General features: G+C 47.9%; 1 protein-coding gene across 2 annotated transcripts; it reads left to right on the top strand.

Moving 5' to 3' along the window:
* The first annotated feature begins 287 nt into the window (after window positions 1-287).
* Window positions 288-25,553, top strand: SAMHD1 (SAM and HD domain containing deoxynucleoside triphosphate triphosphohydrolase 1). 2 transcript variants are annotated; one of them, XM_072350093.1, is made up of 16 exons: window positions 288-492; window positions 570-636; window positions 5,437-5,506; window positions 7,373-7,533; window positions 10,087-10,202; window positions 10,561-10,631; window positions 11,768-11,923; window positions 13,968-14,068; window positions 14,175-14,283; window positions 14,390-14,481; window positions 14,932-15,047; window positions 17,358-17,497; window positions 20,660-20,755; window positions 21,067-21,171; window positions 21,540-21,677; window positions 23,656-25,553. In XM_072350093.1, the coding sequence occupies exons 1-16, from the start codon at window positions 309-311 to the stop codon at window positions 23,776-23,778; spliced, it is 1,845 nt and encodes a 614-aa protein (XP_072206194.1). In that variant the 5' UTR covers window positions 288-308; the 3' UTR covers window positions 23,779-25,553. The 2 variants fall into 2 exon arrangements, with proteins under 2 accessions (XP_072206194.1, XP_072206195.1); XM_072350094.1 differs by lacking the exons at window positions 288-492; window positions 570-636 and adding an exon at window positions 1,076-1,261.
* The last annotated feature ends 1,769 nt before the right edge of the window (window positions 25,554-27,322 follow it).

Raw genomic sequence — 27,322 nt, 5'->3', positions numbered from 1 at the left:
TCCACCACGGGCCTCTCTTGGGCCGCAGGGAGCCGCCGCCGTGGCGCGCCGCGCTCACCGTCCCCTAAGCCCACCGTGGCAGGGCGCTGCCCGCCGCTCGGCTCCCAGCACGTCCCGTGCAAAGCGCAGCCCGTGAGCGCGCGTTCCTCGCCCGGCGCGGTGCTGATGGCGGCGGCTGCTGCTGCTCCGCGTGCCCGGGGTCGGGGCGCGCGCCCTACTCCCGTTCCCGCGCGGAGCAGAGCCACGCGCCGCGCTGTGACGTCACGGCGGCGCCAGTCGCCCCGCGGCGGGGCCGGACGCGGCGCGCGATGTGCAGCCCGGCGGCGGGTTGGGCCGCGGCTCCCGCCAAGCGCGCGCGGCGCGAAGGCTCCGCCGGCAGTTCCCGCGGCTCCGCGGCCGACGGCGACCCGCGGCTGTGGGACACGGAGCGGCTCTGCCGGCACCTCTCGAGCAGCGGCGTGGGCGAGCCCGACCTGCTGCGCCGCTTCCGAGGTAACGGGACCGGGCGGGAGGGGTGAGCGGGACGCGGGGGTCGCCCGGCGGCGCTGACCGTGCGTTCGTCCCCGCAGAGAGCGGCGTCACCGGAGCCATGCTGCTCGACCTGCCCGCCTGCGCGCTGCGGATCACCCGCGCCTGGTGAGTGCCCGGGGCGGGGCGGCGGTATCCCGGCGGGAACGGCCGTAAACAGAAAGAGGGGAGGGTTAGCTCGGCTGCGGACGGAAGTTCTCCACCCGGAGGCCCAGAGCCGTGGGTGCCCCATCCCTGCAGGTCCCCTGTGCGGCCCGAGCTGGGGGCGGCCACCCCGGGGCTGGGCGGGACCCTTCCGTCCGAGCCGTGCCGGGGTTCCGCTCCTTTGCTCGCCGTGCCCGCAGGGCTCGTGCTGTGCCGGAGCTCGGCCCGCTCACCGCCACGTCCCTCCCAGCCCCGCTCCGTCCCCAGCGGCCCGCGCTGAGTTTCCCCGCTCGCTCCGGTTCCGCCCCTCCGGCCGTCCCCAAACACTCCGGCTCCCCTCACGTGGTTCCCCGGCGCTGTTAGCGGCGCGGCACACGGAGCTGCTCGGGGCTGCCGGGCCGGCCGGCTGCCCGCTGGGCTGTGCTGGGCGCCGCCCCGAGCTGCGTGCGGAGCTCCGCGGGGTTCGGGGGAGCGCCTGGTGTGGGCGAGACCGGGAGAGGAGCTGCGCTTCGGAGCAGGGAAAGCGTTGGCCGAGATGGTGCTGTGTGCGGCAGGGGAGGTTTGGGCTGTGCGAAGTTTAAGTGCGAAGGTAAAAACGGCGTGGAACCAACGAGGAAGGCGGCTGTGGGGCGTTTGTGTCACTGAAATAACGAGCAGAGAAGTGGGAGGGCTGCTCCGAAAGTAATGCCTCACGTTTTATTGCGTTGGCACAGTGCTAGAGGTGGATGTTGGTGAGATGGCAGCAGAGGCTGAACCTTCCTCCCAATACCCCTTGCCATTTTGTTGCTGTGGGGCAGATAGCAGCGGAGGTGCCTCTGTCTGGCTGAATGGTGTTGGACGTGGGAGTGTGAATGAAGAGCTGGGTTTGAATTCCTCTGTGCAAGAAAAGAAAGAAAAAACGGCATTTGTTGATGCTTTTGAACATTTATGGAGTGGCTGTGAGCGCAGGGAGGGGTGCAGGGTGCTTTTCAGCAGCGGGGACTATTGCTGTGTGTCCCCTGCCGTGGTACAGCTCAGCGTGCAGCTCTTGTTCACCTGTTCACCCCTGGTGAAAATGCAGGGCTCAAGGTGGTGCGTTTTGAAAAGCGGTGTTTAGTAGCTGAGAATTTGCTCTGTCCAGCAGTGTTATTGTGCCCCTTGTTGTTGGCGCGGCAATAAACAGAAGACGTTACTTCCTGAGCAACCTACTCAGTTCCTCTGTATACTGTTCACTACAGCCAATTGCTTTTAGTACCTCGGGGCCTGTTTGAGCACAAAGCCCTCGCACTGCTCATAGGGAACATCTGCGTGCTCCTTCCTGATCTCTCTAGGTTGCGTGAGTCCTGTGGGTGTGGAAAGTCTCATCCTGTTCTGGTGGGGCTCTGTGTCAGCCCAGTGCACACATCTAGTTTCGTGTTGTTCTCAGGCTTTCAAGGGGCAGGGCTGGGAAACCCCGAATCGTGGGCTGTGGGTTGTGGCACAAGGTGTGGTGCACATGATATAAATGGTGAGCGGGGCTGTCTGCTCCACATCCTTGGAGCAGGTCAGTCTCAAAGGGGTATGGGGGGCTGCGGGCTTCTTGTGTCCCTGCCTGTGGTGGGAGGGAGGGTGTGGGGGAAGGGAATGCATGGGGAAGGGAATGCATGGGGAAGGGGCAGCTTTCACCCTCTGTCTCTGAGACAGTTTGAGGAGCCCTAAGAAAGCAGTGCTAAAGGATGATTTGTGTGCGCTTCACTGGACTTCAGTAAAACCTTTGACACTGTTCTTCACAGCATCCTTGTGGAGAAGCTGGCTGCCCGTGGTTTGGATGGGTGTACAGTCTGCTGGGTGAAGCACTGGCTGGATGGCTGGGCCCAAAGAGTTGTGGCCAGTGGAGTTAAATCCAGTTGGTGGCCAGTAGTGAGCAGCATCCCACAGGGCTCGGTACTGGGGCCGCTTCTAATTAACATCTTTGTCATTGATCTTGATGAGGGGTTTGAGTGCACCCTTGGTAAGTTTGCAGACAGCACCAAGTTGGGAGGGAGTGTTGATCTGCCAGATGGGAGAAAGGCACTACAGAGGGACCTGCATAGACTGGATCAGTGGGCTGGGGTAGAGTGTATGAGTTTCAACAGGGCCAAGTGTTGGGTCCTGTATTTTGGTCTCAACAACCCCAGACAACTCTACAGGCTTGGGGAGGAGCGGCTGGAAAGCTGCCTGATGGAAAGGGACCTTGGTGTGCTGAGGGACAGTCAGCTGAGTATGAGCCAGCAGTGTGCCCAGGTGGCCAAGAAGGCCAACAGCATCCTGGCTTGTATCAGGAATAGTGTGGTGAGGAGGACCAGGGAAGTCATCCTGCCCCTGTCCTCGGCATTGGTGAGGCCTCACCTCAAGTACTGTGTTCAGTTTGGGGCACCTCAGCACAGGAAAGACATGGAAGTGCTGGAGCAGGTCCAAAGAAGGGCAGCAAGGGAGGGCTTGGAGAATGTGCCCCACGAGAAGAGACTGAAGGAACTGGGGCTGTTTAGTCTGGGGAAGAGGAGGCTGAGGGGAGACCTTACTGGTCTCTTCAAATACCTGAAAGGTGGTTGCAGCAGAGCGGGGTTGGTCTCTTCTCAGTGTTAACAGGTGACAGAATGAGGGGTAATGACCTCACATTGCACCAGGGTAAGTTTAGGTTGGGTATCACAAAGAACTTCTTTACAGAAAGGGCTGTTAAGCACTGGAACGGGCTGCCCAGGGAGGTGGTTGAGTCACCATCCCTGGATGTGTTTAAAAACATCTGGCTGTGGTGCTCAGGGCCATGATTTAGCAGAGGGCTGTTAGGGTAGGATGGTGGGTTGTGGTTGGACTTGATCTTTAAGGTTGTTTCCAACCTGCGCAATGCTGTGATTCCATGTGTATAATCTGGTGAGGCAGCCTCATCCTGAGGACACAAGGTAAATGAGTGTCTGGTGGTCTTTCTCTGAAGAGCAGCAAAGACGTACGTGTGATTTAATGCTTGAGTGATCAGTTGCACCAGGACTGTAATGTGGTGGAGACCAAGCCCAAAGCTGTCAGTGTTCCCAGAGGTGGGGTGAAACCCAATGTGTGTGGTGCATCAGACAGGACCTGCCTGCCCTCATATCACCCACCTGCAGCACCGCGCTGCCTGGGATTGCCTCCTGCAGGCAGGTCCTGTGCTGCAGAGCTGTGCCGGCACTGTGCAATTCAGCTCTGCTTGAGAGGCTTTTCTGGAGCAGAAAAGCACACTGGGCCATGTTCTTGTGGACAATGTTTGTGTGCATGCAGTGTAAGCAGAACAGATTCGTTTTTTAATCTGCTCTTCCTATAGCTGCAGCCACTGGTAATTTATCAAGATGCTTTCATGCCATCCTCTGTGCATGCCTGATTGTTTTCCAGTTAACTTGCTCCTTGCTCCCGAGTTTCTGTTGCATTTAGAAGTGTAAGCAGGTGCTTGCAGCCAACAGGCTGCGCTCTCTGCTCTGTGCTGGGACCTGCTGGCTGTGCTTAATGCTGTGTGCTTTGCATTGCCTTGGGAACCTTGTGGGCTTTGTGTGACTCTGATGTCCTTTGGAGCAGTCCTTGTCTGATGGCTGGGCTGCTGGTGGCGTCACTGTGCCTCCTGCAGCACTGCAGCTCTTTCAAAAGCATACCTATGAGGTTTGATCTCTGTAATTAGAGTGCTTTTAGGTGGTATCTGCTGAGACCCGTGCTGGAACTGGTAACTTAAGTGCCATCTCTTTACATCCCGTTGGGGTGCTTTTAAAGTCTGCTGGAATCTTTCTCTGCTTTCATCCGAAAGTGATTCAACATCTTAGAAAAGAGTCTGGAGAAAAATCATCTCTGCGGAAGTGAAGTGAACTTAGATGGCTGGAGGCAAATAGCTTCTGACGTGGCTCTCCCTGAGTGCTCTTAGGACAGCCTGTCACCTTAACACAGCGCAGGACAGGCAGATATAATGGACCTCATGTTTTCACTTTTAGCTGCTTTCTGTTGCCCTCGTTCAGGAACTCCCTTGTGAGCACCTGAGGATTAGTGTCTGCCCCATACAGATTGAGCTGCATGCAGTACAAAGAGATGCAGCAGTTTGAGCAGCACTGCCATGCTTCTCAGTGTGTTTGCAGGCAGAGGCAGCAGAAGGCTTGCAGTGACAGCAGTGGAAACTGAAGCTTGAGGCCTCCCCTGCTGGGGAGAGGTGAACTGGTTAAGCTGGAGAAGCCCACCAGCAGCTCAGACATCACATACATTTACTATTTTTATGGACCGTGAATTATTACATGATTTGGCTGAAAATACGTGATGCATTTAGTGGTATTTGTCTTTGCTAATAGCTGACATTTTACAGCGCTAATTTCTGTTAAATTCAAAGGCTGGTGTAATACTGGACACACAGTGGTTAATTGCTGAGAAGTGTGAAAGGTTCTGGATTGTATTCTCATAGTGTTTGCTGTTGTACTGAGGCTGAAACCAGTTTGCTCAAGGACAAAGTCTGAAGACAGTTAATAAAAGTGGGCGTAAGGAGGTGTATTATCTCTCCCTCCAGAGTTGTTTTAAGGCCGTGTGGCTGCAGCATAGTAGCTCTGCTGGGAGCTTAGTGCACTTGTGTGGGTATTGGGGCTTTTCCTCTTCCATTTGCCTGCAGGGTGCTAAATGCTTTCAGTGTTTTTTGAAAAAGCCGTGGAAATATTTCTATGAAAGAATCAATGAGCATCAGAGTCACGTGAACTTGCACAAGCTGATATGCAGGTTGTGAAGGAGTGAGCTTTGTTTTCAAATAATTTGTTATTGCTGTCTTATTCCTAGCCTCCCAGATGAGAGACTGAAAGTGCTCGCCTGCCTGAACCAGCTGAGACAGACAGTGGACATCATGAAGGTAACAGCAGTGCTGTGTGGGCTCTGCTCCCAGCACCCTGCTGGCACCTGCAGCCATGTCTCTCTCCTTATCTCTTTCCCTTCCTTCTTGCTCAGTCCTAGCAGCTGGTGCTGCCGCTGTGCTTTTCCCTTGCAGAGCAGCAAGCTCCAAGCCCTCCTCAATAGCTGGTGGTCTGAAAACCACATTAACCAGAACAATTGTTAAGATCAGCAGTTAAGAGCTTGATGTGGGCACCTGGCGGTTGTGGGAGACTGGATAAGAAATGAGCTGCTGTTTGAAATGTGAGAAGCTCCCTTTTCACATCTTCTGTCTTTTAGAGCCTCTGCTTTTTGTGCTTTGCTACTTCAGCCTATGGTCTCTGTTAACAGCTCGCCTTTCCCTTCCACTGTTTGCGATGTCCAGCAGCTTCTCACAGCAGCATATGTTGGCTTAACCTGATCCCGGGCTGCCCGTCAGCACGCACGGCTCTGTTGTCTGTGTGTCTGCTGCAACTCTACCAGTTTGGTGGCAGGGAGGAGAGAGAAGACAGAAAAGCCTTAATTGCTTTAGCGTTTTACTGAGATACTTCAATTGTGGAATGGCTTCTTCATCTTCTGTTTTGGTGCAAGTATTAAATGTGTGTGTTCTCATCCCCAGCAAGTGACTGTGGTTACTTGGGTGTGTTCCAAACTGCGTATCTAGAGGTGATCGGGGAGTACTTCAGATTTCAGTTGTCTTGGGCTTTGGCTTCTGTTCTGTGAAAAAGGTTACAATTACCTTTTCCACTCCTTGATCTTTTGCTTGGATTAAAAAAAAACAAAACAGTGCAGTGTCAAACCAAACACTTCTTAGTGGATATCAAGATCAGTCCTGCACGAGGGGCTTGATGATGTTGGTAGATGAGAAAATCAACCAGAGGCCAGCGGTGTGCCTTTGCAGTCCAGAAAGCCAACTGCATCCTGGGCTGCATCAAAAGAAGCATGGCCTGCAGGGTGAGGGAGGGGATTGTCCTCCTCTCCTCCACTCTTGTGAGGCCACACCTGCAGCACTGCATCCCCTGGGTCCCCAGCACAGGATATGGACCTTTTGGAGAGAGTGCAGAGGGGGATACAGAGATGCTCAGAGGGCTGAAGCACCTCTGCCATTGAGACAGGTTGAGGGAGCTGGGGGGTGATCAGCTTGGGGAAGAGAGGGCTCTGGGGAGACATTACAGTAGCCTTCCAGTATTTAAAGGGAGCTACAGGAGAGATGGGGAGGGACCCTTAGTGAGAGAGAGTAGTGACAGGATGAGGAATGGCGTCCTTGAGCTAACAGAGCAGAGATCTAGATTAAATATTCAGAAGAAATCTTCACTCGGGGGGGGAGGAGCTGGAAGAAGTTGCTCAGAGAAGCTGTGGAGGTATCTGTGGGCAGGCTGGATCCTTGGGCGGCCTGATCGAGAGGGAAGTCTCCCTGCAAACAGTGTGGGTTGGAAGCAGATGGGCTTTAAGGTCCCTTCCAGCCCAGGCCATTCTGATTCTATGATCTCTGACATTGCGGTGTCCTCCCTTAAGTGGAGAAGCAGGTATCATTGATAAAGACAGCAGTTTTCTCAAGTGTTAAGAATTGGAATTGAACAGTAGAGCTTCTAGAGGTTGTCTGGGATTGCTGTGCCCTCTGAAGAGCACAACTCTGTCTTCTCTGATGTTATGCCTTAGTAACTCTTCAGGATAAATCTTGATTAAGTTAAACCAAATATGCCAATTTTAAAGGTGAAACCAAGCAATCACTTATACCAGTACTGCCTCTCCCACCAAATCCCTCACCCTTCTCAATGGCCTTTACCTTAGCCCTGTTAACTTTCAAAGTCAAATAAACATTGATTGCATTATTGTTTGGCTTTTGTAGGTTTTTAATGATCCAATTCATGGGCACATTGAGATACACCCTCTTCTTGTCCGCATCATTGACACACCTCAATTTCAGCGTCTACGATACATTAAGCAGCTGGGTGGCACCTACTTTGTTTTTCCAGGAGCCTCTCACAACCGCTTTGAACACTCATTAGGGTAAGCTGGTGTAGCCTTGTATGCATGTCTCTTTTGCATTTGAACATCTCTGAGATTGGTTTCACAGATGTGGAGTACCAGCATCGCTGCCATTGAGGGTTTGTGACAACTGTCGTGGCATTTTCTGTCACCTGAATCTTCCTCTCTTGCCTGTGTTATTGTGGACTTTTTAGTAAACAAAGGTAGATAGAAAAAGAAACCTGCAGGGTGGATCAGTGCTGTCCCCTCTTCTTTTCCTTCTGGTAAGAATAATGGCAGTCAGAGACAGTGAGTGCTTTATGTTCTCCCTGGTCAAAATTTGAGTTTAAAAGCATGAAGTGAAGGGTGGTGAGACTGCTCCGAATGACGTGTCGGACTACTGTAATCCCCTTAGATTGCTCAGCACAGATGATTTTAGTTGTAATGTTTGCATTTGTAGTTATGCAATCAGGGTCGAGTTGTCAGGCTGTTAGCAGTGCTATAAGTTAAAGAAACAGATTGTAGACATAAGGATTTCCAAGGTGTTGTTAAATATGCGGAACGTGGATGAGAAGAATGATAAATTTAAGCTTGTTTTGAAGGTATATCCTGAGGTGCAGAGAGGCTAAACTAGTCAACATTTTCATTCAGGTCATCTGGCCAGCTTGCTTTTGTAGTGTTCAAATTGAGCATGGCTGCCCACTGCCCACTGTGAAGCTAACAGAATGCAAAAGACTGTTGCAAAAGATTCACATTAGTGAGGTGAGCTTGAATTGATTGCATCCGATGAGCCTGAAAAGAGCAAAAACATGAGGAATGTAAACAAGCTCTCATATAAACTAACTTTCAAACAGGAGTTTGAAAACTCCAATGGCAGTGGCAGCCTTTTCTTCCAAACAGTTCTGTTAATCCATACAGTTAAACTTGGGACAGTTATTCTCAAAGCACTTGGAAGATTTCCGCAAGCTTAAAATAGAGTAGGTGAACTTTGTGTATATTGGTAGAGTAGAAATAAATAAAAGCAGTCAATAAAGTTGTGCCTAGTGAAAGATAGAACAACACAGCTGAGTTGGAATGGACCTTTATAAAGGCCACCTGGTACAATGCCTGACCACGTCAAGGCTAACCAAAAGTTAAAGTAGGTAACAAGGGATTGTCCAAACGCCCCTTGAACATGGCCAGGCACTGACCATCCACCACTTAGGGAGGAGCCTGCTGACTGCCATCATGGTAAGGGAACGTTTCCTAACACCTGCTCTGATCCTCTCCTGGCACAGCTGTTCCTGTCCCTGGGGACAGTGCTAGTGACCAGCCACAGGCAGATGTAGCCCCATTGCTGACAGTCCTCAAAGCTTTACCACAGAGACAGATCGGCACCCAGTGCAGCACAGACTCGTTTGTCACACAGTTGCACAGTCTGTCAAGGGATGCTGTGAGCAACAACAGCAAAAGCCTCACTGAAATCCAGAGAAACTGCCTCTACCACACGTGTGACTTTGTCATGGAAGGAGACCAAATTACCGAGGCAGGACTTCTCCCTCATGAGCACCTGCAGACTGTGCCTGATACCAGCTTCGTTCTCTAAGTGCCCTTAGTATCCCCCGGGACAGCCTTCTCCATCACTTCTCCCTGGACTGGCAGGTCTGGAGGGTCCTGGCTCTTCCCTCATGTCCTTCTGGTGGATGGCTGTGACATTGGCTGCCTTTGGCCACAGTCCCCATGGTCTCAAGACCTTTGGTAAATTGTTGGAGGATCCCAGCAATAACACCCTGAGCATCCTCAGCCTTCTGGGCTCACTCCTGGCAGGCCCTGCAGACTTGTACTTCTGCTAAAACCTGCTCTTGCTTTAAGATGTTCAGCAACCCTGAAGTTAAATTGATAAAGGAATTGAAATAATTACAATAAGCTGTTGTTAAAATAGGAATTCAAAAGAACAAAATGCTTCTGTGGCTGTTGAAGAGCTCTGGCTGGAAGTAGGAGCGTGATCCATAAGCTGTGATGCTTCAGGTAGCACACTGCCAGTAATGCAATGGGCTCACGCAGGGATATCTGCCCATTATGAAATACTGGAGCTGCTGATGCACCTCTGCCTCCTGTTGAGTGGTGGGGCATGGCTTGGTGGATCTGCTGGGGTGTTTGCTTTCCTGTGGGTTTGTGAGGCAGTATTGGCTACGTGGAAACAAAAGTCTGCAAGGATTTCAAAATCAGAAGCTTTGCTTTAATTGAGAGGAGAATTGAAACTGGAACTGAAACCAAAGGGTGATAGTAACTTATTAATTTATGGGAAGGAGGAAGATGTAGAATCTGCTTAGTTAGCAGAATACCTTATTAGGATGCTGCTCTTTCCAAATTTGGGTGCAGCATCTCATACTTTGTCCTTTCAAATGTGTTGCTATTGTCTAAAGCTCTATGACGGGAAATAGTTTTCCTGTGATTATCTTACAGGTCAGGGCTTGTGTATCTGCTGTGTGCTGTCTTTCAGATGAAGGTGTGACTTAAAGCAGCAAAACAGAATAGGTGAACTGCTCTCTTTCTGTTCAGGGTAAAATACTGTTGTATTCACTTCCTGTGTCTGTGGGTTTTTCTCTGCAACAGGGTGAGCTACCTTGCAGGATGTCTGGTTCGTGAACTGAAGGAGCGGCAACCAGAACTGGATATAACCCAACGAGACATCCTCTGTGTGGAAATTGCTGGGCTTTGTCATGATTTGGGTGAGCAAGAGTTGAAATGGCTTGTTTCTCTTTGAAAGCTGACCTGCAGGAAGAGGTTGCTGTGAGATCAGAAGGTGTGAGCTCTCAGGCTGCTCATGGCCACATCCTGAGATGGGAGCAGTCTGTTGCTGTTTGGTACCTCTGTGGAGGCAAGTCCACTTGATGAGTGTGTTGCCACTTTTCACGGTTTTTCGGTATTGTTTTGTTTATGGTGTTTTAGAGTTCTGTAGCTGCATTTTCCTCATGGATGATGTTGAGATCAAATCAAACAGAAGAGAATCCAGATCCTTAGCTTGCTCAAGATATTTCTGCTGGCAGTCACGTCTCCGATTAAACCTACGTCATCTTTATTTTTAAGGTCATGGGCCATTTTCACACATGTTTGATGGAAGATTTATTCCGCTTGCTCGTGAAGGTTTGAGCTGGAAGGTAGGTGTTTCAGTACTCAAGTAAAATGAAAAAACTCACATTTTTAAAGTTAATTCATCTGTAAAGATTGCCAGCACTTGTGAGCATACAATCATCTTCTGGCCTTATTGAATCATTTTGATGGCATAATTAAAGTCGCATCATGATCTTATCATGATTTTTCTTGTTCTATTTAAATGTCTGGAGAACATCTACCCCCTTAGTATTGCTGTGAGCAGATACAGTCTCACCAGTGAAATAGAAAGAGGTGTGAGGGAGGGGTGGGGGCAGATGTTTGTCACCAGTGTTCCCCAAGGGTCAGTACCGCATTAGGTCTTGTTGAACACCTTCATCAGTGACCCGTATGGAGAGATCTAGTCCATCCTCAGCAAGTTTGGTGATGATACAGAGCTGGGAGGAGTGCCTGATAAATTATTATAAATTATATTATAAATTATAAATTATATTATTATAAATTATATTATTATAAATTATAAATGTCTAAAAAGTGGGAGGCAATTGAATGAGGCTAGACTCTTTTCAGTGGTGTATAATGATAAGACAAGGAGCAGTTGCCAAAACTAGAATGTAGGAAGTTTCACCCAAATGCATGGAAGGGTTTTGGTACGGAGTGCTGGTGCAGGCTGTGCAGAGGTGCTGGAGTCTCCTCTGGAGATATCCAAACCTGCCTGGACACCTTCCTGTGCAACCTGCTCTGGGGAATGTGCTTTAGGGGTTGAGACTGAGGAGGTCCAGAGTTGCCTTCCAACCCCTGTGATTCTGTCATCTCAGAAGTGAAAGTGCTCTTGAGCTTCGATGTAATACCTTGAGATACTGGTGTATGCATGTCCTCTTGCAGATCTCATTGTATGACACTGGAAAATTAAATGGCTGGGTCTTGTCAGTACCCATGGTCAGGTTCTGAAGAGGCAGAACTCACTGCAAGTACACCCATCATTTTAAGAGCGTTTCTAGATGCTGTGCACAGACCGGTTTCCACTTTTGGGTAGATAAAAAGTGATCAGAAAATGAGCCAAGTGCTACGTTTGCACATCGCTGGCAGCACACCAGGCAGTGCTGCTGTGTTAGGAGAAAGCTGTGGCACTTCAGGAATGGTGCTTGGACACAGTAATGTGTCTTTTTTCATTTCTTCACAGCACGAAACTGCTTCTGTTGAAATGTTTGAGCACCTGATCGTGTCCAATAAACTGGAAGAAGTCATGAAATCGTACGGTCTCATCCTGGAGGAAGACATCGCCTTCATCAAGGAGCAGATAGGAGGGCCTATAGATGAGACAGCTTGTGAGGAGTCGGTGAGTTGCTGTACTGCTGCTGTGGTTATTTGAACAAACATGTTGTATTTTTCTGAGAGTCAATTTTACTAAGAGATTGGATCATTTTTCCATCTCTTCTGCTTTATTCTCTCTGTTTTTGGAGACTGTGTTTTTAATTGGCCAGGTGTAGAAAATGTGGAGATGGTTTATGTTAACAAACCAGTACCCGATAACAGAGCTGCCAGCTGGCAGATGTGAGGCAATGAGTCACCACAAAGCGTGGCCCAAGTGTGTGAGGAGTGCCAGAACCTCAACAGCTTTGATGACTGCAGCAGAACATTTCAGTGTATCCCAGTGACGCGTACAGAGGTGCAGGGATAAGACTTGGAGAAATGCCTTGCTTCAGGAGGCAAGGAAGAAGACATCATAATTATTATTGTTTGCAGCTCTATGAAAGAATCAAGCTCTCCCTCTTTTTCTTGCTCTTGTTTTCTCATCAAAGGTATCTGTCCACTTAATAGTCTTATCAGTAGATCTGTCGTGACCGTCTGGTCCCAAACAAGTCACCCGTAAATGTTAGCACTTACCCATTATTTTCTGTTGTATTAGCATGTGGTGCTGCCAAATATACTATAGTCCTCTGAAGACAGAACACTCAGCATAACAAAGCTCAGTACCAGATCTTTGGGAAGGCAGTAGTCATTTACAAAGTCTGCAGATTGATTTTACCCACTTGCAGTGGATTGAACACAAGTCTTGCTGCCTGCTGCTTCTGATGATCTTGGGCCAAGTTCTTGCCTGTTCTCTGTTCCTTGTTTGGACTTTATGCCTGTTTTCCAGCAGGTTAACAGGAAAAGCAGTGTTACATGTGACAGCTGCCAACCTTCTTGACATCTTCCTGGTCTTCTGTCAGCAGTCATTTGTGTTGTGCTGGTTTAGCAGAGCAGGGGCTCTTCTACTGATGAACGCCTGTGCTGTGATGCTGTCACCTCGCAGTCCTTCAGGTTCTGGCATAAATAACACATTCTTACTGCTGCCAACTGCACTCCTGATCATCATCCCCATAACAGCTCTTTGTTGTCAGCATGGGATGGTTTTATCCTTGATATGCTATCCTCCCACTGTTCACACCTGTTTCCCTTCTCCTTTGCATCCAAATTAATACCTCTGTAATGCTAATATTAGCATTAGATCCACAAATCTCAAGTAGTTTTCCCCCCAGAATTTCAAGGCAATGTTTATTTAAATGAAGAATCATTAAATGTTGAAGAGAAGTTTACATGCAATTTGTATTTTATGTTCTGGCGTTGATTTACTGTTTGCCTCCTGGCTGAGTCACTCCTCAGTTGTGGGTTAAGAGTTCAAGTCAGATGTTTGAGCAGTCATTGTTTAACATACCTAAACATTTGTTTTAAAAGTGATGTTGTAGAGCTGATTGCAGAAGACTGCAAGGGAGTGACTTGTGGGTTTAATTCATTCCCCTCGGGGTTAAATAATTCCAACCTCTTCCTTTCATTGTTGCTACAGGTTGTTTGCACTTCAAAGCCGCATGCTTCACTTTGGTAGAATGGGGAATTAAATGCTCATGGCATGTGTGGATTTTGTTCTTCCTGGTATTCTAGGAAGTCATCTGCTTAGTCCTTGTTCTGGGTTTGTAATGCACAATACAGCATTTGAATCTCTTCTGTTGTCTTTGTGTTCTTTGTTACCTCAGTGTGAGATTTTTATCATAGCTTAAGTGGAAGTGCTTCAAAAGTCATTCTTCTTGTGGTGTTCCAAAAGGAATGCCTCCAATTTATTTCTGTGTAAACTGCAATGGATACAAAAAGCACAATAATACTGTTTGATAGGACAGATTTGCAGCTACAAAACACTGTTTTTTCAATGTACTCACCACCATTAGCTGTGCATTTTCAACAGTGATGAACAGGAGCTTCATGCCAAACTTGTGCAGATCTGCACCAGCAGAGGTGACACACTGAATAGGAGGCATTACTTTCGGAGCAACCCTCTTACCATTGGTTTAACCATCATTAAATTTCTTACTGTTTCTCCTTTTTCTTCTTGGCTCCTCTGTCACTAGTGGCCCTACCGAGGACGACCAAAGGAGAAGAGTTTCCTATACGAGATAGTGGCAAACAAGAAAAATGGCATCGATGTGGACAAATGGGATTATTTTGCAAGGTACGGATCTTACAGCTTCTGCTTTTGTTCAGTCTCTGCTGAAACAACACTGCTTTACCTACAAGTGTGACCTCACTGTTAAGCACTCGCTGTGGAATATTTTCAGGGATTGCCACCACCTAGGGATCCAGAATAATTTTGATTATAGGCGCTTAATTAAATTCACTCGTGTTTGCGAAGCAGGAAACCAGAAGCATATCTGTGCCCGTGATAAGGTAAGCGGTGCGTGTGAGCTGGGGGAGCGTCAGCAGCGACGTGTCTGTGAGGTGTGTGAGCAGGGGGGATGCAAATGATTGTCTTCTTTGGTTGTTTTTGGTTCAGGAAGTCGGAAATTTGTATGATATGTTCCACACTCGGAATTGCCTGCACCGGCGAGCCTACCAGCATAAGGTTGGCAACATCATTGAAATAATGCAAGTATTACACTTCTTTTGTCTTGCACATATTTTATTTTATTTTATTTTAAATTTGGAATTGTAAATCCATTTGGAATCGTCACCAAATCAATAAGCTTTGACGTGCAATGAGAGCCACTTGGCTATGTAACCAAATTCTGGATGTTTTAAAGGTTCAATATATGAACCTTTATATAACCTGCTGTTGAACCCATAGTCTGAAGCAGAACAAAGCAGACTTCCACCTTTCTTGAAATAAAGTTCAGGTCTGATCTGGGCCTATTTTCAGCAAATGGAAAAGGCTCTGTTCAAATGTGAAGTGACAGCACAGAGATGGGATGTGCTGCAGTGCAGCTCTGCTGCATGTTTAGGACCCAATTTGTCTTCTCTTTATAATGTAACCAAAGTTTTTTTTTTGACTCTTCAGTATCACCTCATTGCTTAATTGCTTGTTTTGCTTCCATCTAGGATTACAGAAGCCTTTCAAAAAGCAGACCGTTATTTTCAAATAGAAGGCTCTAAAGGGAAAGTGTACCAGATCTCTACAGCGATGGAGGACATGGAAGCCTACACTAAGCTAACTGGTAAGAGCTCTCAGAATTCCTTTTAAAGTTGAACAACATGAGTGCCTCTTAGGGTAACTCTTCGTACAAGGTGAGCAGATGCTTGCCTGTGACTAGGACCCTTCAAGTACTGCTTTTGTGCACAGGTGGTGGTTTAGACCTGGAGCATCCATCCAGTCTCTGTGCTTTCACATCTTACTGGGAGAGCAAAACCTTCTAGTTGAAATTAATTTTATGGAAAGGGAGGAACACCAACTTCTGGTTTTCTGCATGCATTCAAAGCCAGGTCACTGTGCAGTCATACCTGTGCTCCAGTTTTGTTGTACTTGTCACAGATGGTTTGTGAATCAGCTCAGAGCAATGCTGCACCTCACTACATCAGGTAGAGGAGCTCTGCATGTGCATTGTGTGGAACTAACCCTGACACAAATTTTGGAGGGCTCTGATAAGACCTAATTTAATTTGTTTGAGGCACTGCAACCCTTCTCTCAAATGCAACAGAAGAAAACAGTATATAAATTAGTTTATTCCCAGAAGATTCTAGTTTCTTAGGCAAGGTCTTGTACTCATTGCTCTTGTAGGGTAAACACAAGGAGCAGCAGTCCACTTAAAGACCTGTAGGGGAACTCCAGTAGGATTACATAGTGAAACAATTGAGATGAGACTTGATTGTTTCCTAGACAAATAGTCTGACTGCTGGCAGCCACTTCCCCCAGGTCTGGTTCAGCGCCACGAGGAGGAAAAGCTTGGAGAAATCATGAATTCTCCAAAAAACTGACTTGAGTTGTGTTTTCTGTCACGTAGTTCAGTCTTTTCATCACTTCTGTGTCTTGCTTTTGCCTGTCCCTCCTGACCTTCGCTGCAAGGCACACCAGCACTCCTTGTTGGTGGTCAGTGCTGGCCTTTAGCAGCAGCATGGGGAGTAGAGGCCAGTGTGGGCATGGCAAACCCTGATGCACTGAGGGGATTGTGGCTGGAGTGGCTGCAGGGAAGAGGATCCCTCAGTCCTTACAGAACTACTGCTCTGTGTATTTAGCTGGTAAATTCGTTTGTTTGCATATTCTGTTTTCTTCTGTTGTGATTACAAGGGGGCTTGCAGTGTTCCCAAGGACTGGCAGCTCTTGCTGTGCCTGGGAGCTGCTGCTCACAAGAGTTTCCAAAACATTCCTGAGTAGAATGGCAACTTTCCCAAGCCTTCACTATCAAACTTTGGCTGGCCACCAGAGGGGCTCAGGAATTCTTTCTTTGGTCCCAGGGCAAGTCCCAGGGGCTGTGTAATCTGTAGGAGCAGCAGTGCAGGAGCTGAGCACCAGAGTCCTGTTGTAGCTGAGCTGTGACATCTGGTGAGCTCAGAGCAAGGAGGGTGTCTGTCCCCTGCCTCTTACAGTCAGCAGCAGAGAGGAGCTAAACGTCAGGCTGGGGTGTTCCTGATCCAGAGGGAGAGTTGGTCAGCAAGGAGAAGGATGTCAGTGTCAGATGTAATGGTGGAAGGGCATGTGTGTTCTCATCCTAAACCAAGACACTCCCTTCTCTGCATCCAGTGCATTCAACCTGGGGATTGTGAGGACAGTAGGCTTGTTTTCAGTAGTCCGTGGTGAGTGGTGCTTCTGTGAAACTGTCCAGCTGCCACCTGGATCTTTGCTGACACTCAACCTCTTGTGAGTCTCTGCAGTAGCAGGTTCTCCAGCTTCTCTCCATGAAGGATGAATTGAACCACCTTTTTGTAGCCTTCTGATCTTGACAGCAAATCCTAATTTTTGTAATGATAACACGGAAGGCAGTTCCTTGCTAATGCTCTACACATGTATGTGTTCATGGCTTTCCTGTTTTCCCTGGGTTATCTCTCAAGCTGAAGAGACAGTCTGCTTGGAGGGAGTTTCACACTCCTATTACCTTGGTAAAGGTGTTCTGGTCATCATGGTTCATAGTTTACCTGGGTGTTGTGGGGGGAGCTTCTTGCTGCGTTAGGTGGGGTATTACAGAGTTGTACCTGCATGGATGCATGGCTGTTTCTGGCTGGGGAATGCGAATAGATGCACAGAGTGCAGCTGTGTTGGTTGTGTGACGGGTGAGCAGCATCCAGATCCCAGCAGTTTCAGGACAGCCAAAATTAACCCTTCTGCTGTGAAGCCATAGCAAAAGAAACCTGGGGATATTTGAGATCATATTACAGGTGGTTTCTCAGCTGTCTGACCTACAATGTTCAGCCATTCTCTCAAAGTGTGCCTTTTTCCTGGATTTTCAGTTTTTCCTATTGGTTAAGCCTCTGTCTCTCTACGTGCGTTTTGCTGTCGTAATGGATTTTGACTGAAATCTCTACAACTTTGACAGATAACATCTACCTGGAAATTCTGCACTCAAGTCGTCCAGAACTGAGCGAGGCACGAGAAATTTTGCATAAGATAGAACGGCGTGAATTGTACAAGTTTTTAGGAGAGACTCAATCCGAAAAAGAGTATGAAATTCCAAAGGTAATCCCCATCTCTGGGAGACTCTGAATCCCGGCCTTCTAAGAATGTTTTCTGAGTCACTGACCACCTTTTTTCCTCTTTCTGTTCTTTTTTTTTGTTGTTGTTTTTGATAGTGATTAGTTTTGTTTTGTTTTGTTTTTAAAGCTTAAACAATACTCTAAAAATCATAGAGCCGCAGAATGTCTTCGTTTGGAGGGGCCTTAATGATCACCTCATTCCAACCCATTGCCACAGGCAGGACTGCCAGCCACCAGATCAGGCGGCCCAGGATCCCACCCACCCTGGCCTTGAATGCCTCCAGAGATGGGGCATCCACAATCACAGAATCACAGAATGACCCGGGTTGGAAGGGACCTCAAGGATCATGAAGTTCCAACCCGCCTGCCTGGCAGGGCCACCAAACATACACCTTTACTAGATCAGGCTGCCCAGGGCCCCGTCCAACCTGGCCTTGAACACCTCCAAGGACGGGGCATCTACAACCTCCCTGAGCAGCCTGTTCCAGGGCCTAACCACTCTCCTAGTAAAGAACTTCCCCCTTACATCCAACCTAAATCTTCCCTCTTTCAACTTAAATCCATTTCCCCTTGTCCTGCTATTATCAGACCTTTCAAAGAGTTTACTCCCCTCCTGGATGTAGGTTCCCTTCAGGTACTGAAAGGCTGCAATGAGGTCACCCCGCAGCCTTCTTTTCTCCAGGCTGAACAAACACAGCTCCCTCAGCCTGTCCTCATAGTGGAGGTGCTCCAGCCCCCTGATCATCTTCGTGGCCCTCCTCTGGACCCTTTCCAACAGCTCCATGTCTTTCTTGTACTAAGGGCTCCACACCTGGACACAGTACTCCAGATGGGGGCTCACAAGAGCAGAGTAAAGAGGGAGAATCACTTCCCTGGTTGCAAAGCAAGGGACCCATCTGACTGATGAGCCTGCCTGGTGCATCACAGAATTCTGTTATCACTTTTCTTCTTACCTTCTTACCTGCTCCAGATTACTGTAGTGTACGTGGCAGCAGTTGCAGTATTCTTGTCTGTTTTGCATGGCAGATACTCCAGGCTGAGGATGTTCTTTCCTTCTTGAATGTAAACTGAAAGAAGCAGACATTTCATTAAGAAAATGAGAGATGCTTGCTTGTTAATTATGCTCTTAACTCAGAATACCCACCTTACTATAGATCTGGAGCAAATATCTTGGAAAATATCACACAACCTCCCAGGGCAACACGTTCCAGCACCTCATCACCCTCTGAGTAAAATATTTCCAGAATCTAAATCTAATCTAAATCTCCCCTCTTTTAACTTAAAACTAGTCCTGTCACTATCAGACCACAAAAAATTTGGTTCCCCTCCTGCTCTTAAGTTCCCTTCTAGCACTGGAAGGCCATGATGCCATCTCCCTTGGAGCCTTCTCTTCTCCAAGTTAAACCAGCCCAACTTTCTCAGCCTGTCTTTATATGAGAGGTGCTCCAGCCCTCTGACCATCTTCATGGCCCTCCTCGGGACCTGTTCCAACAGCTCATGGCCCTTCTGTGCCAGAGGCCCCACAACTGGACACGGTGTTCTGGATCTCACGAGTGCAAAGCAGAGGGGGAAAACCTCCTCTGTTGGTGCAGCCCAGGATACAGTTGGCCTTCTGGGCTGCAAGCGCACACTGCTGGCTCATGTCATGACTTTTTGTCCACTAGCACTCCCAAGTCTTTCTCTGCAGTGCTGCTCTCATTGAGTTCTTCTCCCAGACTGTGCACATATCTGGCATTGTTTTGAACCAAGCGCAACGCTCTGCACTTGGCCTTGTTCAACCTCATTAGGTTCATGTGGCACCACTTCTTGAGCTTGTCCAGGTTCACTGGTTGCCTTTTGTCAGCTGCACCACTTGGCTCGGTATCACCCACAAACTGCTGAGTGTGCACTCAATCCCACTGTCTGTGTTGTCAATAAAGATGTTGAAAAGCACCGGTCCCAGGATGGACCTCTGAGGGGCACCACTCATAATCTGTCTCTATTTGGATATGGAGCCATTGACCACAACCTTCTGTCTGCGACCATCCAACTAATTCTTTGTCCACCAAACAGTCCAGCCTTCAGGTCCATCTCTGTCCAATTTAGAGATAAGGCTGTGGTGCAGGACCATGTCAAAGACCTTGCAGCCTCATTGTTCCCAGCTGGGTTCCCCACTGGTCTGCACCATGTGGGGGTCACTCAAGAGGTTGGTGGGTAGGACTTGCTCTTAGTCTAAACCTAAACCTTTCCTTGGCTTCTGGAATCACTGCAGGCTGCACATACACCTCACGGTAATCCCTGTTCCTCTCAGTAGTCCTTCTGTATTTGCACTGGACAAATCTGCTGCTTGCTGAATTCCTTCCCTTCTGGACCTGTCTGCTCTGTGCTCGAAGCTTCTCTCTTTGCTCTCTCTGGAGTCTCGGGTGCTCCTGGGAAATCTTCCTTCATCAAATCAATCATCTTGTACTGGCCATCGCTAAGCAGGCGATGTTCTCTCTCCTGCACAGCCACAGCCTTTTAAAGAGAGCACACACCTGTCAATAAATAACAGTTCTCCACCACACCATGTACGCTCAGTGTTAGTCCAGCTACTGGCAAGGAATGTTCTTCTGGCTCCAAAACCAGACAAGGTCCTTTGTGGTTTTCTGCTTTGGAGGTGGGAGCAGTTCCTTCTGAAGCTCACTGGCAACCTTATTTTGCCTACTTTTCTGCACTGGTCAGTGATGTTACTGATGCTGACTGTCTCTTTGTTATGTTCTAGTGGGTTTTTTTTCTAGTAAAAACTATGAGAGGGTGACAACCTGCAGCACTTAATTACATTTTAAAAAGCTCAGTAAAGATATTTAGTATTCAGCTTTGGGGAGCTGAACTGTATAACGCATTTGTGCCAGCAAACAACTTGCTTGGAAGTTCTTTCTTTTCTCGTGAAACTTTCTGTTTTCATGAAATATCCTGGCAGGGCTCTCCTTGCTTTCTGCTGCCAGGTGTAAAGTTCTTTGGATCTTTGTGTTTTGTTATGGTTGGTTTGGTTTTGTTTCTGAAATCTAACAGCAGGGCTCTGGCTGTCTGAGGTATACAAGGGTTCTGACAGCCAGATTGCTGTAGGAAGTTTGTAAGACTTGACCTGATGATGCAAAAATACAGTCAGAGCTGTTTTCTTTCTCAGGATGAATACGATGGCCTGGCAGGTGACATTGCTAACTCCAAGCCAGAAAAGGATCCTCCAAATGTGGAGCTGAAGGCTGAAGACTTCGTAGTTGATGTAACTATCTTTCCAGAGCGAGCTTAGCACTAATCCTGCTCAGTTGCACACAGACATTGGTCTGCGTTGTCCCACAGGCTGAAGGTGTGGGGAGGTGGGCTCTTCTCTCCGGTCACACTGATGATGGTGTGTCAAACAGATGCTGATGTTGTTTAAACTTCATTAAGTTTTATTAAATAATCAGTTGTTAATTACTCTCTTATTTGACTACTCTCATTTACGGAAGTACTGTGAGTATCTGCTTGTATTTATTGTTAGAAAACGAATGACAGAAGTTAACAAACGTCCTTTTTATTTGTTTTTTGTGCAAGGTTGTTAATATGGATTATGGAATGAAAGATCAGAACCCCATTGATAATGTTCTCTTCTACTGCAAGGCTGATCCTTCCAAGGCCATCACGATCAGTAAAGAACAGGTAGACTTTTATCCTCCTCGGCTTCACAGCTGGCAGTGGGTGCCATTGCAGAGCTCCGTGGTGGTTCTGGCAGTATTTGTGCATGAGGGTGGTGAAATCTGTGTCCTGCAAGGGTGGTTGGACTGGATGGTCTCAGAGGTCTTTTCTAACCTCGATGATTCTATAGTTCTGTGTGAAGCCCCGATGGCCTTTACATATGAACAGCCTTTCACTTGTTCTGAAGAAAATATGGTTTTTGGGTAAAACTCAAGGATTGTAAGGAGGTGGTTCTTATTGCTTTCAGTTTGTTTTGAGAATGAGTTGCCTGGACTCGTAAGTTCAAAGAAGGACTAAAGCTTATTTGTGCTTTTTTTTTATTTATTCCAAAGGTTTCAAGGCTTTTACCAGCGACCTTTTCAGAGCAGGTTATCCGGGTTTACTGCAAGCATCAGGATACAGGCATTGTTTCTGCTGCAAAGCAGTATTTTGTTCAGTGGTGCATAAAGAGGAATTTCACCAAACCACAGGTAACAAATTTAGGTATCGTTTTCTAGAAGTTCTTGTATTAAAAGTCTTGGGACTGGGGCCTTGTCTCTGGGGCAGCTCTGGTTTCACTGAAATGCTGACAGATTTCCACTGCTTTAACTCGAATATTGGGACAGTCATGTTTAGTTAAAAATAGCTGACATCCACACGGACACTCACTGATGCAGGTTTCCTCATACAAAAGCTTAAAATGCCACAAGGATTGAAAGATCCAGCGAAGTGATCAGACCAGTTCTTCCTATTGCTTTGCCTCTCTTTCTTCCCTCTGCTCATCGGCTCTTCAATCACTGCTCCCACCACATATCCATGGTCAGTCCATTGAGTCTGAGAGTGCAAAATCCCCAGGGCAACACAATTGCAAACCTCAACTATTAAGGCAACTGTTGTGCAGGCTGAGTGCTTGGAAGGCCTTTCCTGTGCTGTGTCCCTTTCCTGCCGCATCTCAGACATACAAGTTTCCAGCTGCAAGGCAGGAGGAGAGACGCGTTACAGCTCATTTTGTTTTGTGCTGGGACAGTGTCAGAACTAGCATGGCAATTAAAAGGGAAAAGCCTGAAGCAGGACCTGGGTCCGCATGCTTTGCCTTGTGTTCCTCCTGCCAAAAGTGATGGAGAAGCCTGTAACAACTCTGACTGTAAAGTGATTCGTGATGTAGCTTCTCCTGCATCTCTGCAGGAAGGTTGATGTCTTTTTCTAATAAAATTACTGTGTGTCGATGCTTCCAGCATTATCCTTCATTGTAAGGAAGCAGTTATGACATTACCAAGTTTTTTTTTCTCACTAGAATATGTAGTGGAACCATTCTGCCGTGTGCATCTTCTTCAGGCTGGAGACCTGAAGAGGATTAGTAGATGAGCTGGCAAATCCATTGCTGAATTTCTCTCCCAATTATTCACACTGGTTTTAGTCTAATTGTCATACCACAGGAAGGAACAGCCTTTCTTTGATTCCATATTTGTTTGCTTTTCTTTTTTGGGGGGCTATTTTCCCTTCCCTGGGATCAAATCTCAAAGTGAAACCTGCAAGTTGCTTCAGAAGTACAGCATAAACATCTTGTTCTGTGAACCTCACATTTCTGCTTTTCATTGCGTGTGTTAACATCCCTGACCTTGCATCTTCTTTCCTAGGTATACCTGCAAATGTCATTCAAGGAAAGAGCTATGTTCTCTGCAATGGCAGATCAGGCAGTAGATTAGTGTTCTCCTGTGCTAGAGCTGCAGCAAGAGGCATGAACAGTTTTGTGTCAGGGTTCATTCATACATGGTACTTCTGGTGTCTATCTTATGGGAGCAGTTACTTTCTGAAGGGCATTTTGCAAAGCGATCACATAATGGGCTGCCTTTATCCTGCAGCCACATTTCTGTCGTTCAGGGGTGTCCATCTGACTGCACTGTGGCAGTCCTGGCTTATTTCTGCTTGTTCTGCCCTGCCCTTGCAATCATGAGATTAATGTATGTGTCTGACAAGTGTGAGCACAACGCCTAGGCCATACTGGTTGCTGTATGGGCTGTACCTTAAGATGGTGAAGGCGCCTCCAAGCAGCCACACTTAGTATGAGCAAAGGTTTAAATGCGAGAGTGGGGAATTCAGAGCAAAAACTTAGAGTAGTGTTATAGAAACTTACAATAATGTTTCCAAGTTATGTCCCAGTGCTCATAATAGAAGCCTCTTGAGCGTCCTGAATTTGCTGCTATCAATTTAGGAAGAGGTGAACTATGAATAGTGAAGGTTTCTCACAAGCATGGGGAATTGTTTCTCCCTCCCATCCAGTTTCTACCACTGACTGACAGCAGTTTCCATCTCCGCAGTGCAGTGTCTTCCATACTCACTGATGTGCAGTGCCTGTGGGACCTTGTGTTTGTTTTTGCTCCATCTGGTGGCGAGCTGCTTTCCCCTGCTTTAGCATAGCGAGTGAAAATGAACACACTGTCATGCATGTTCTCTGACTTTCAATAACAGGATGGTGATGTGGTTGCCCCTCATCTAACTCCACTGAAACGAAGCTGGAATAACAGAAGCAGGGATGAATACAAGGCAACTTCTGAACCCAGCTGCAAGCAGAAGCTTTCCTTCAATAAGTAACGCATCTCCTTTTGCACTGTTTGCCCACCTGCTCAGAAGATGGGGAGCTCTGAGCAGCAGCTCTTTTAAAATGCAATCCAATGGACTGTAAAAGAAAAGGAAAAAAAAAAAAGAGAGAGAGCAATGCAGCAGTGCATTTTACAATACAGGATGCTTTTATGTGTGCATTCAGACTAAGTGCATGTTTGGCTTGAACTGCTACAGAGCTAACAGATAACCTGTTACGGCAAAGCAAGCCCTGTTCTCACTTACTTTTGAATGTATTGGTGCTGTTGTAGCAGGAGGAGCTTCACTTTAAAAAGAAAACAGCCATTGATTGTAATGGCCAGAAGTGCAGTAGGTTTGTTACTGCTCCTTCCGGTCCTGATCCCTTCTGAAGACGATTGCAATGTTGCTAGAGCTGTTAGAAAAGCTTCTGTTTCTCTTTTAAACTTTATGATTCCACCTCCTCTTATTTTCTGTAATGACCTTTTTATTAAAGACGGCCGTTCTGCTGTTCAGAAAGTCGACTGGGATGCAGGCCTCTTGTTCTGGAAGTGACCTCACAGCTTGTATTGAAGTAGCACAGCCCTGCAGCGACAGGCGGCGTTTTACTGGTTTTATGTCATTTGTGATACATTGAATGCAACTTTTTTTTTTTCTTTTTTTTAAACTGCTACACTGAACTGCACAAACTGCTCCACAGCTCCATGCTTGGGGTGCTGGCAGGAAAGCAGAGCTGCATGCCCAGCTCTTAGTGCAGCAGTGGCCCAGCAGGATGCTGCGTGTGGCGGCGCTTCTCCTTGCGCCCAGCACACACTGTTTCTGCATTTCTCTGCACTGCATGATCAGGCTGTTCAGGAACCCTTCCATGATTGCATCCCATCCCTGTTTTTCTGGCTCAATGGTTGCTGTTCTGGTGCATTTTTTATCTCCCTTATAGATAATAAGGGCTCTTACAGTCTCCACTATGGGCACTGCTGGTCCAAGTGTTGCTAAGTGTCTGTCTAGTCAAAAAGCAAACAAGGAAGACTTTGTTCCCTGTTTTACTCAGGTTTAAGTTGTTCTCTTTGAAGGCTGCTTTCATTAAATGAAGCTAACTAATAAAAACTCACCCATCAAACCTACAAAGTGCTCTTTAATACTCAGAGATTGAAAAAGAGCTTTGGATCTGTGTATCTGAAGCGAGAAAAGAGAAGCTCAGTCTTGACAGCCAAGCTTTTGAAACGAGGTTGCCGTGCAAGAAGGTGGTGTCACTTCTGTCTGATTGTTTCCTTGGTCTGGAAGCTGATGGCTGTGATGTAAGAAGGGCCGCTCACCTGCTTTACAGATGTGGTCTGAAACAGCCAGAAATTGTTCTGCGCTCAGCTGCTTGTGAACCTGTGATTAATGGTGATGCAGCACTGCCTCTGCTATTGCTGGTAAGAGCATTTCACACCTGCAGTGTACCAGGTAACTGCTGGAAGGTGGAGGGACCTTTCTAGAAGCTTTTGAAGTACTTGTTTTATGGTTCAGGGAATCACATTGTAGAGTGAAGCAGATTTCATATTATCTATGTAAAATCAAGCACTGTTCAGTCATAATGTAATTCTATCACTGTTCCTTGGGTTTGTTTTGATGCTGTTATAAAAGGTGCACTTTATATTTGGGAAAGGCTTTCTGCTCCAATTTAAGCAAAAATGTTGTATGTGGAACTTTAACATCTGGTAGTTGAGGCAGCGTTTCTTTTTCTCAGACATAATCTGAGCCTTTCTGTGATAAAAATAATAAACAGTGATTTTAATATTCTTGCCGTGAATTGCAGTGTGTGAACTTTATTAAACCAGCAGTCTCACTGTGCAGGGCTTAACAGCCAAATGAACTTCTGAAGGTCCCTAGAAATGATTTGGGCGAGTAAGGAGGAATGAAGTCCTTTTGCGTTTTGGTTGTTGTGTGCAGGTGGAGCTGATGGGTGAAGCTCCCTGCTGCTCCGTTCAAAAACGCTCAGTCCTCCTTCCCAGTGCTCCCACTTCAAGCAGGGCAGTGTGGGGCTGCCGGGGATGCCTCAGTGTGGTTGGGAAATGGGCTTGATGCACAGTTTGTGGATTTGAATAAGGGGAAGCACACACTCCTGCCTCTGGAGGAACAGTAGGAGGTACCAGGGCATGCAGGGAGCACCCAGCTGGAAAACCACTGCAGAAAAGGCCCTGGTGAGGCCACAGTGCCCAGATGTGGGCTCCCCAGTAACAGAAATGGAGCCAGGGAACAGCTGCCAAGCTGCTGGGAGGATGGAAGCATCTTTCCTACAAGGAGAGTGCATGGATGGTCTTCCTGCCGAAGTGAAGGTTCCAGGGGGTCATATCACTGTCAGTAAATTGTGGAACAGCCTGAAGTCGGTGGTAAAGCAGCTGCTTCTGTTTCCTTTTGAGAGATGAACTAGAAACTCAGCCTGGGGTCCCGCTGTAAGAAAAGGACAGGAGCAGGAAAAAGGTTGCTGGTCAAACAGCAGCTGGGCTGCAGGTGCTGCACGATGTCCGTTCCCACTGCTGCACAGCGAAAGCACAAGGATCGAGAATTAAGGCTTTGAGCTGCTGAAGGCAAATGTGCCCTTTGAAAAGGTCAGTCAGAACATTCACAGCCATCCCCACCTCCTGTTCCGAAGGGGTGTTTCATTTGGACTCCCATCCCTCCCAGCAGCACTTTGGGGCTGGTTGGTGTGCGCAGCAGCTGCCGTATCTCACTGCCCACAGGATCCGTGTCACCTTCAGCCTGGAGCGGGTGAGGCAGGCGGCTCAGAGGGCGGCTGCACTTTGGTCCCTCTGTGCGGGTGGAGCTGGCGGCTGAAACTTGGCGTGCTGTTGGATTCAAAACCTCACGGGAGGCCTCTCCTTCCCAGCACTTCCTGTTGAATACTGTGACTCCACGCAGTGTTTCCCCCACCCGCCCTCCCAGACCTAAAGCTCTCGCAGTTGGTCTTTGCCTGCGCTCTTAGGGAAAGGTAGGTGAGGAGATGGTCTGTCTGTCTGAGCACTCGGCAGCATCGCCAGCTTCTCCTTCATCCCAGAGGGGAAGCAGTGAGCAGAGACTATTGTGTTTATCTCCTCCAAGGAGAAGGGAGACAGAGCAGCTGGAGCTGGCTCCCTCTGCAGGACCCTTCCATGGCCAATCCCAGCCAGACCCAGTCCTGCCAGATGCAAGCAGAAGCCGATGGCATTGATTAGGGGATCCCAATAGGAGATGCCCCAACATCCCCATGATGCCCACGTGTCGTGGTGGTGGTGATCTCCCAGTGTGGTTGTCCAGAGCTTTCCCTGCACTGGAGAATACAAAGCATGAGGGCACCGTGCTATGAGCCAAACATATGAGTGGGCATTGGGGCAGGGCAAGGATGGGCCTTGGTCTACAGGGGTAAGTGTAAGGTCTGTGCCTGTGTAGAGGGGATAAACAGCTCTGCAGGACCAGGTCAAGCACAGGCAGCTGGAACCACTGCACATCCTGCAGAACCTGGAAATAAAACAGCTGTTGCCACCAAGTCCCATTAGCTCTGGGCTGCTCAAGTTTTGCCAAGATTCGTTGCTCAGATATG

The sequence above is a fragment of the Excalfactoria chinensis genome, chromosome 15 (assembly GCF_039878825.1).
Source record: "Excalfactoria chinensis isolate bCotChi1 chromosome 15, bCotChi1.hap2, whole genome shotgun sequence".
NCBI lineage: Eukaryota > Metazoa > Chordata > Aves > Galliformes > Phasianidae > Excalfactoria > Excalfactoria chinensis.
This window is presented reverse-complemented; position numbering and strand designations above follow the sequence as displayed.

What these genes read in the sequence shown, in the direction of transcription:
- SAMHD1 (XM_072350093.1), top strand. Translation starts at nt 309, where the DNA reads ATGTGCAGCCCGGCGGCGGGTTGGGCCGCGGCTCCCGCCAAGCGCGCG. An exon ending in AAATGGGATTATTTTGCAAG is followed by an intron (nt 14,069 to 14,174) that starts GTACGGATCTTA and finishes GAATATTTTCAG; the next exon opens with GGATTGCCACCACCTAGGGA. An exon ending in TCACGATCAGTAAAGAACAG is followed by an intron (nt 21,172 to 21,539) that starts GTAGACTTTTAT and finishes TTTATTCCAAAG; the next exon opens with GTTTCAAGGCTTTTACCAGC.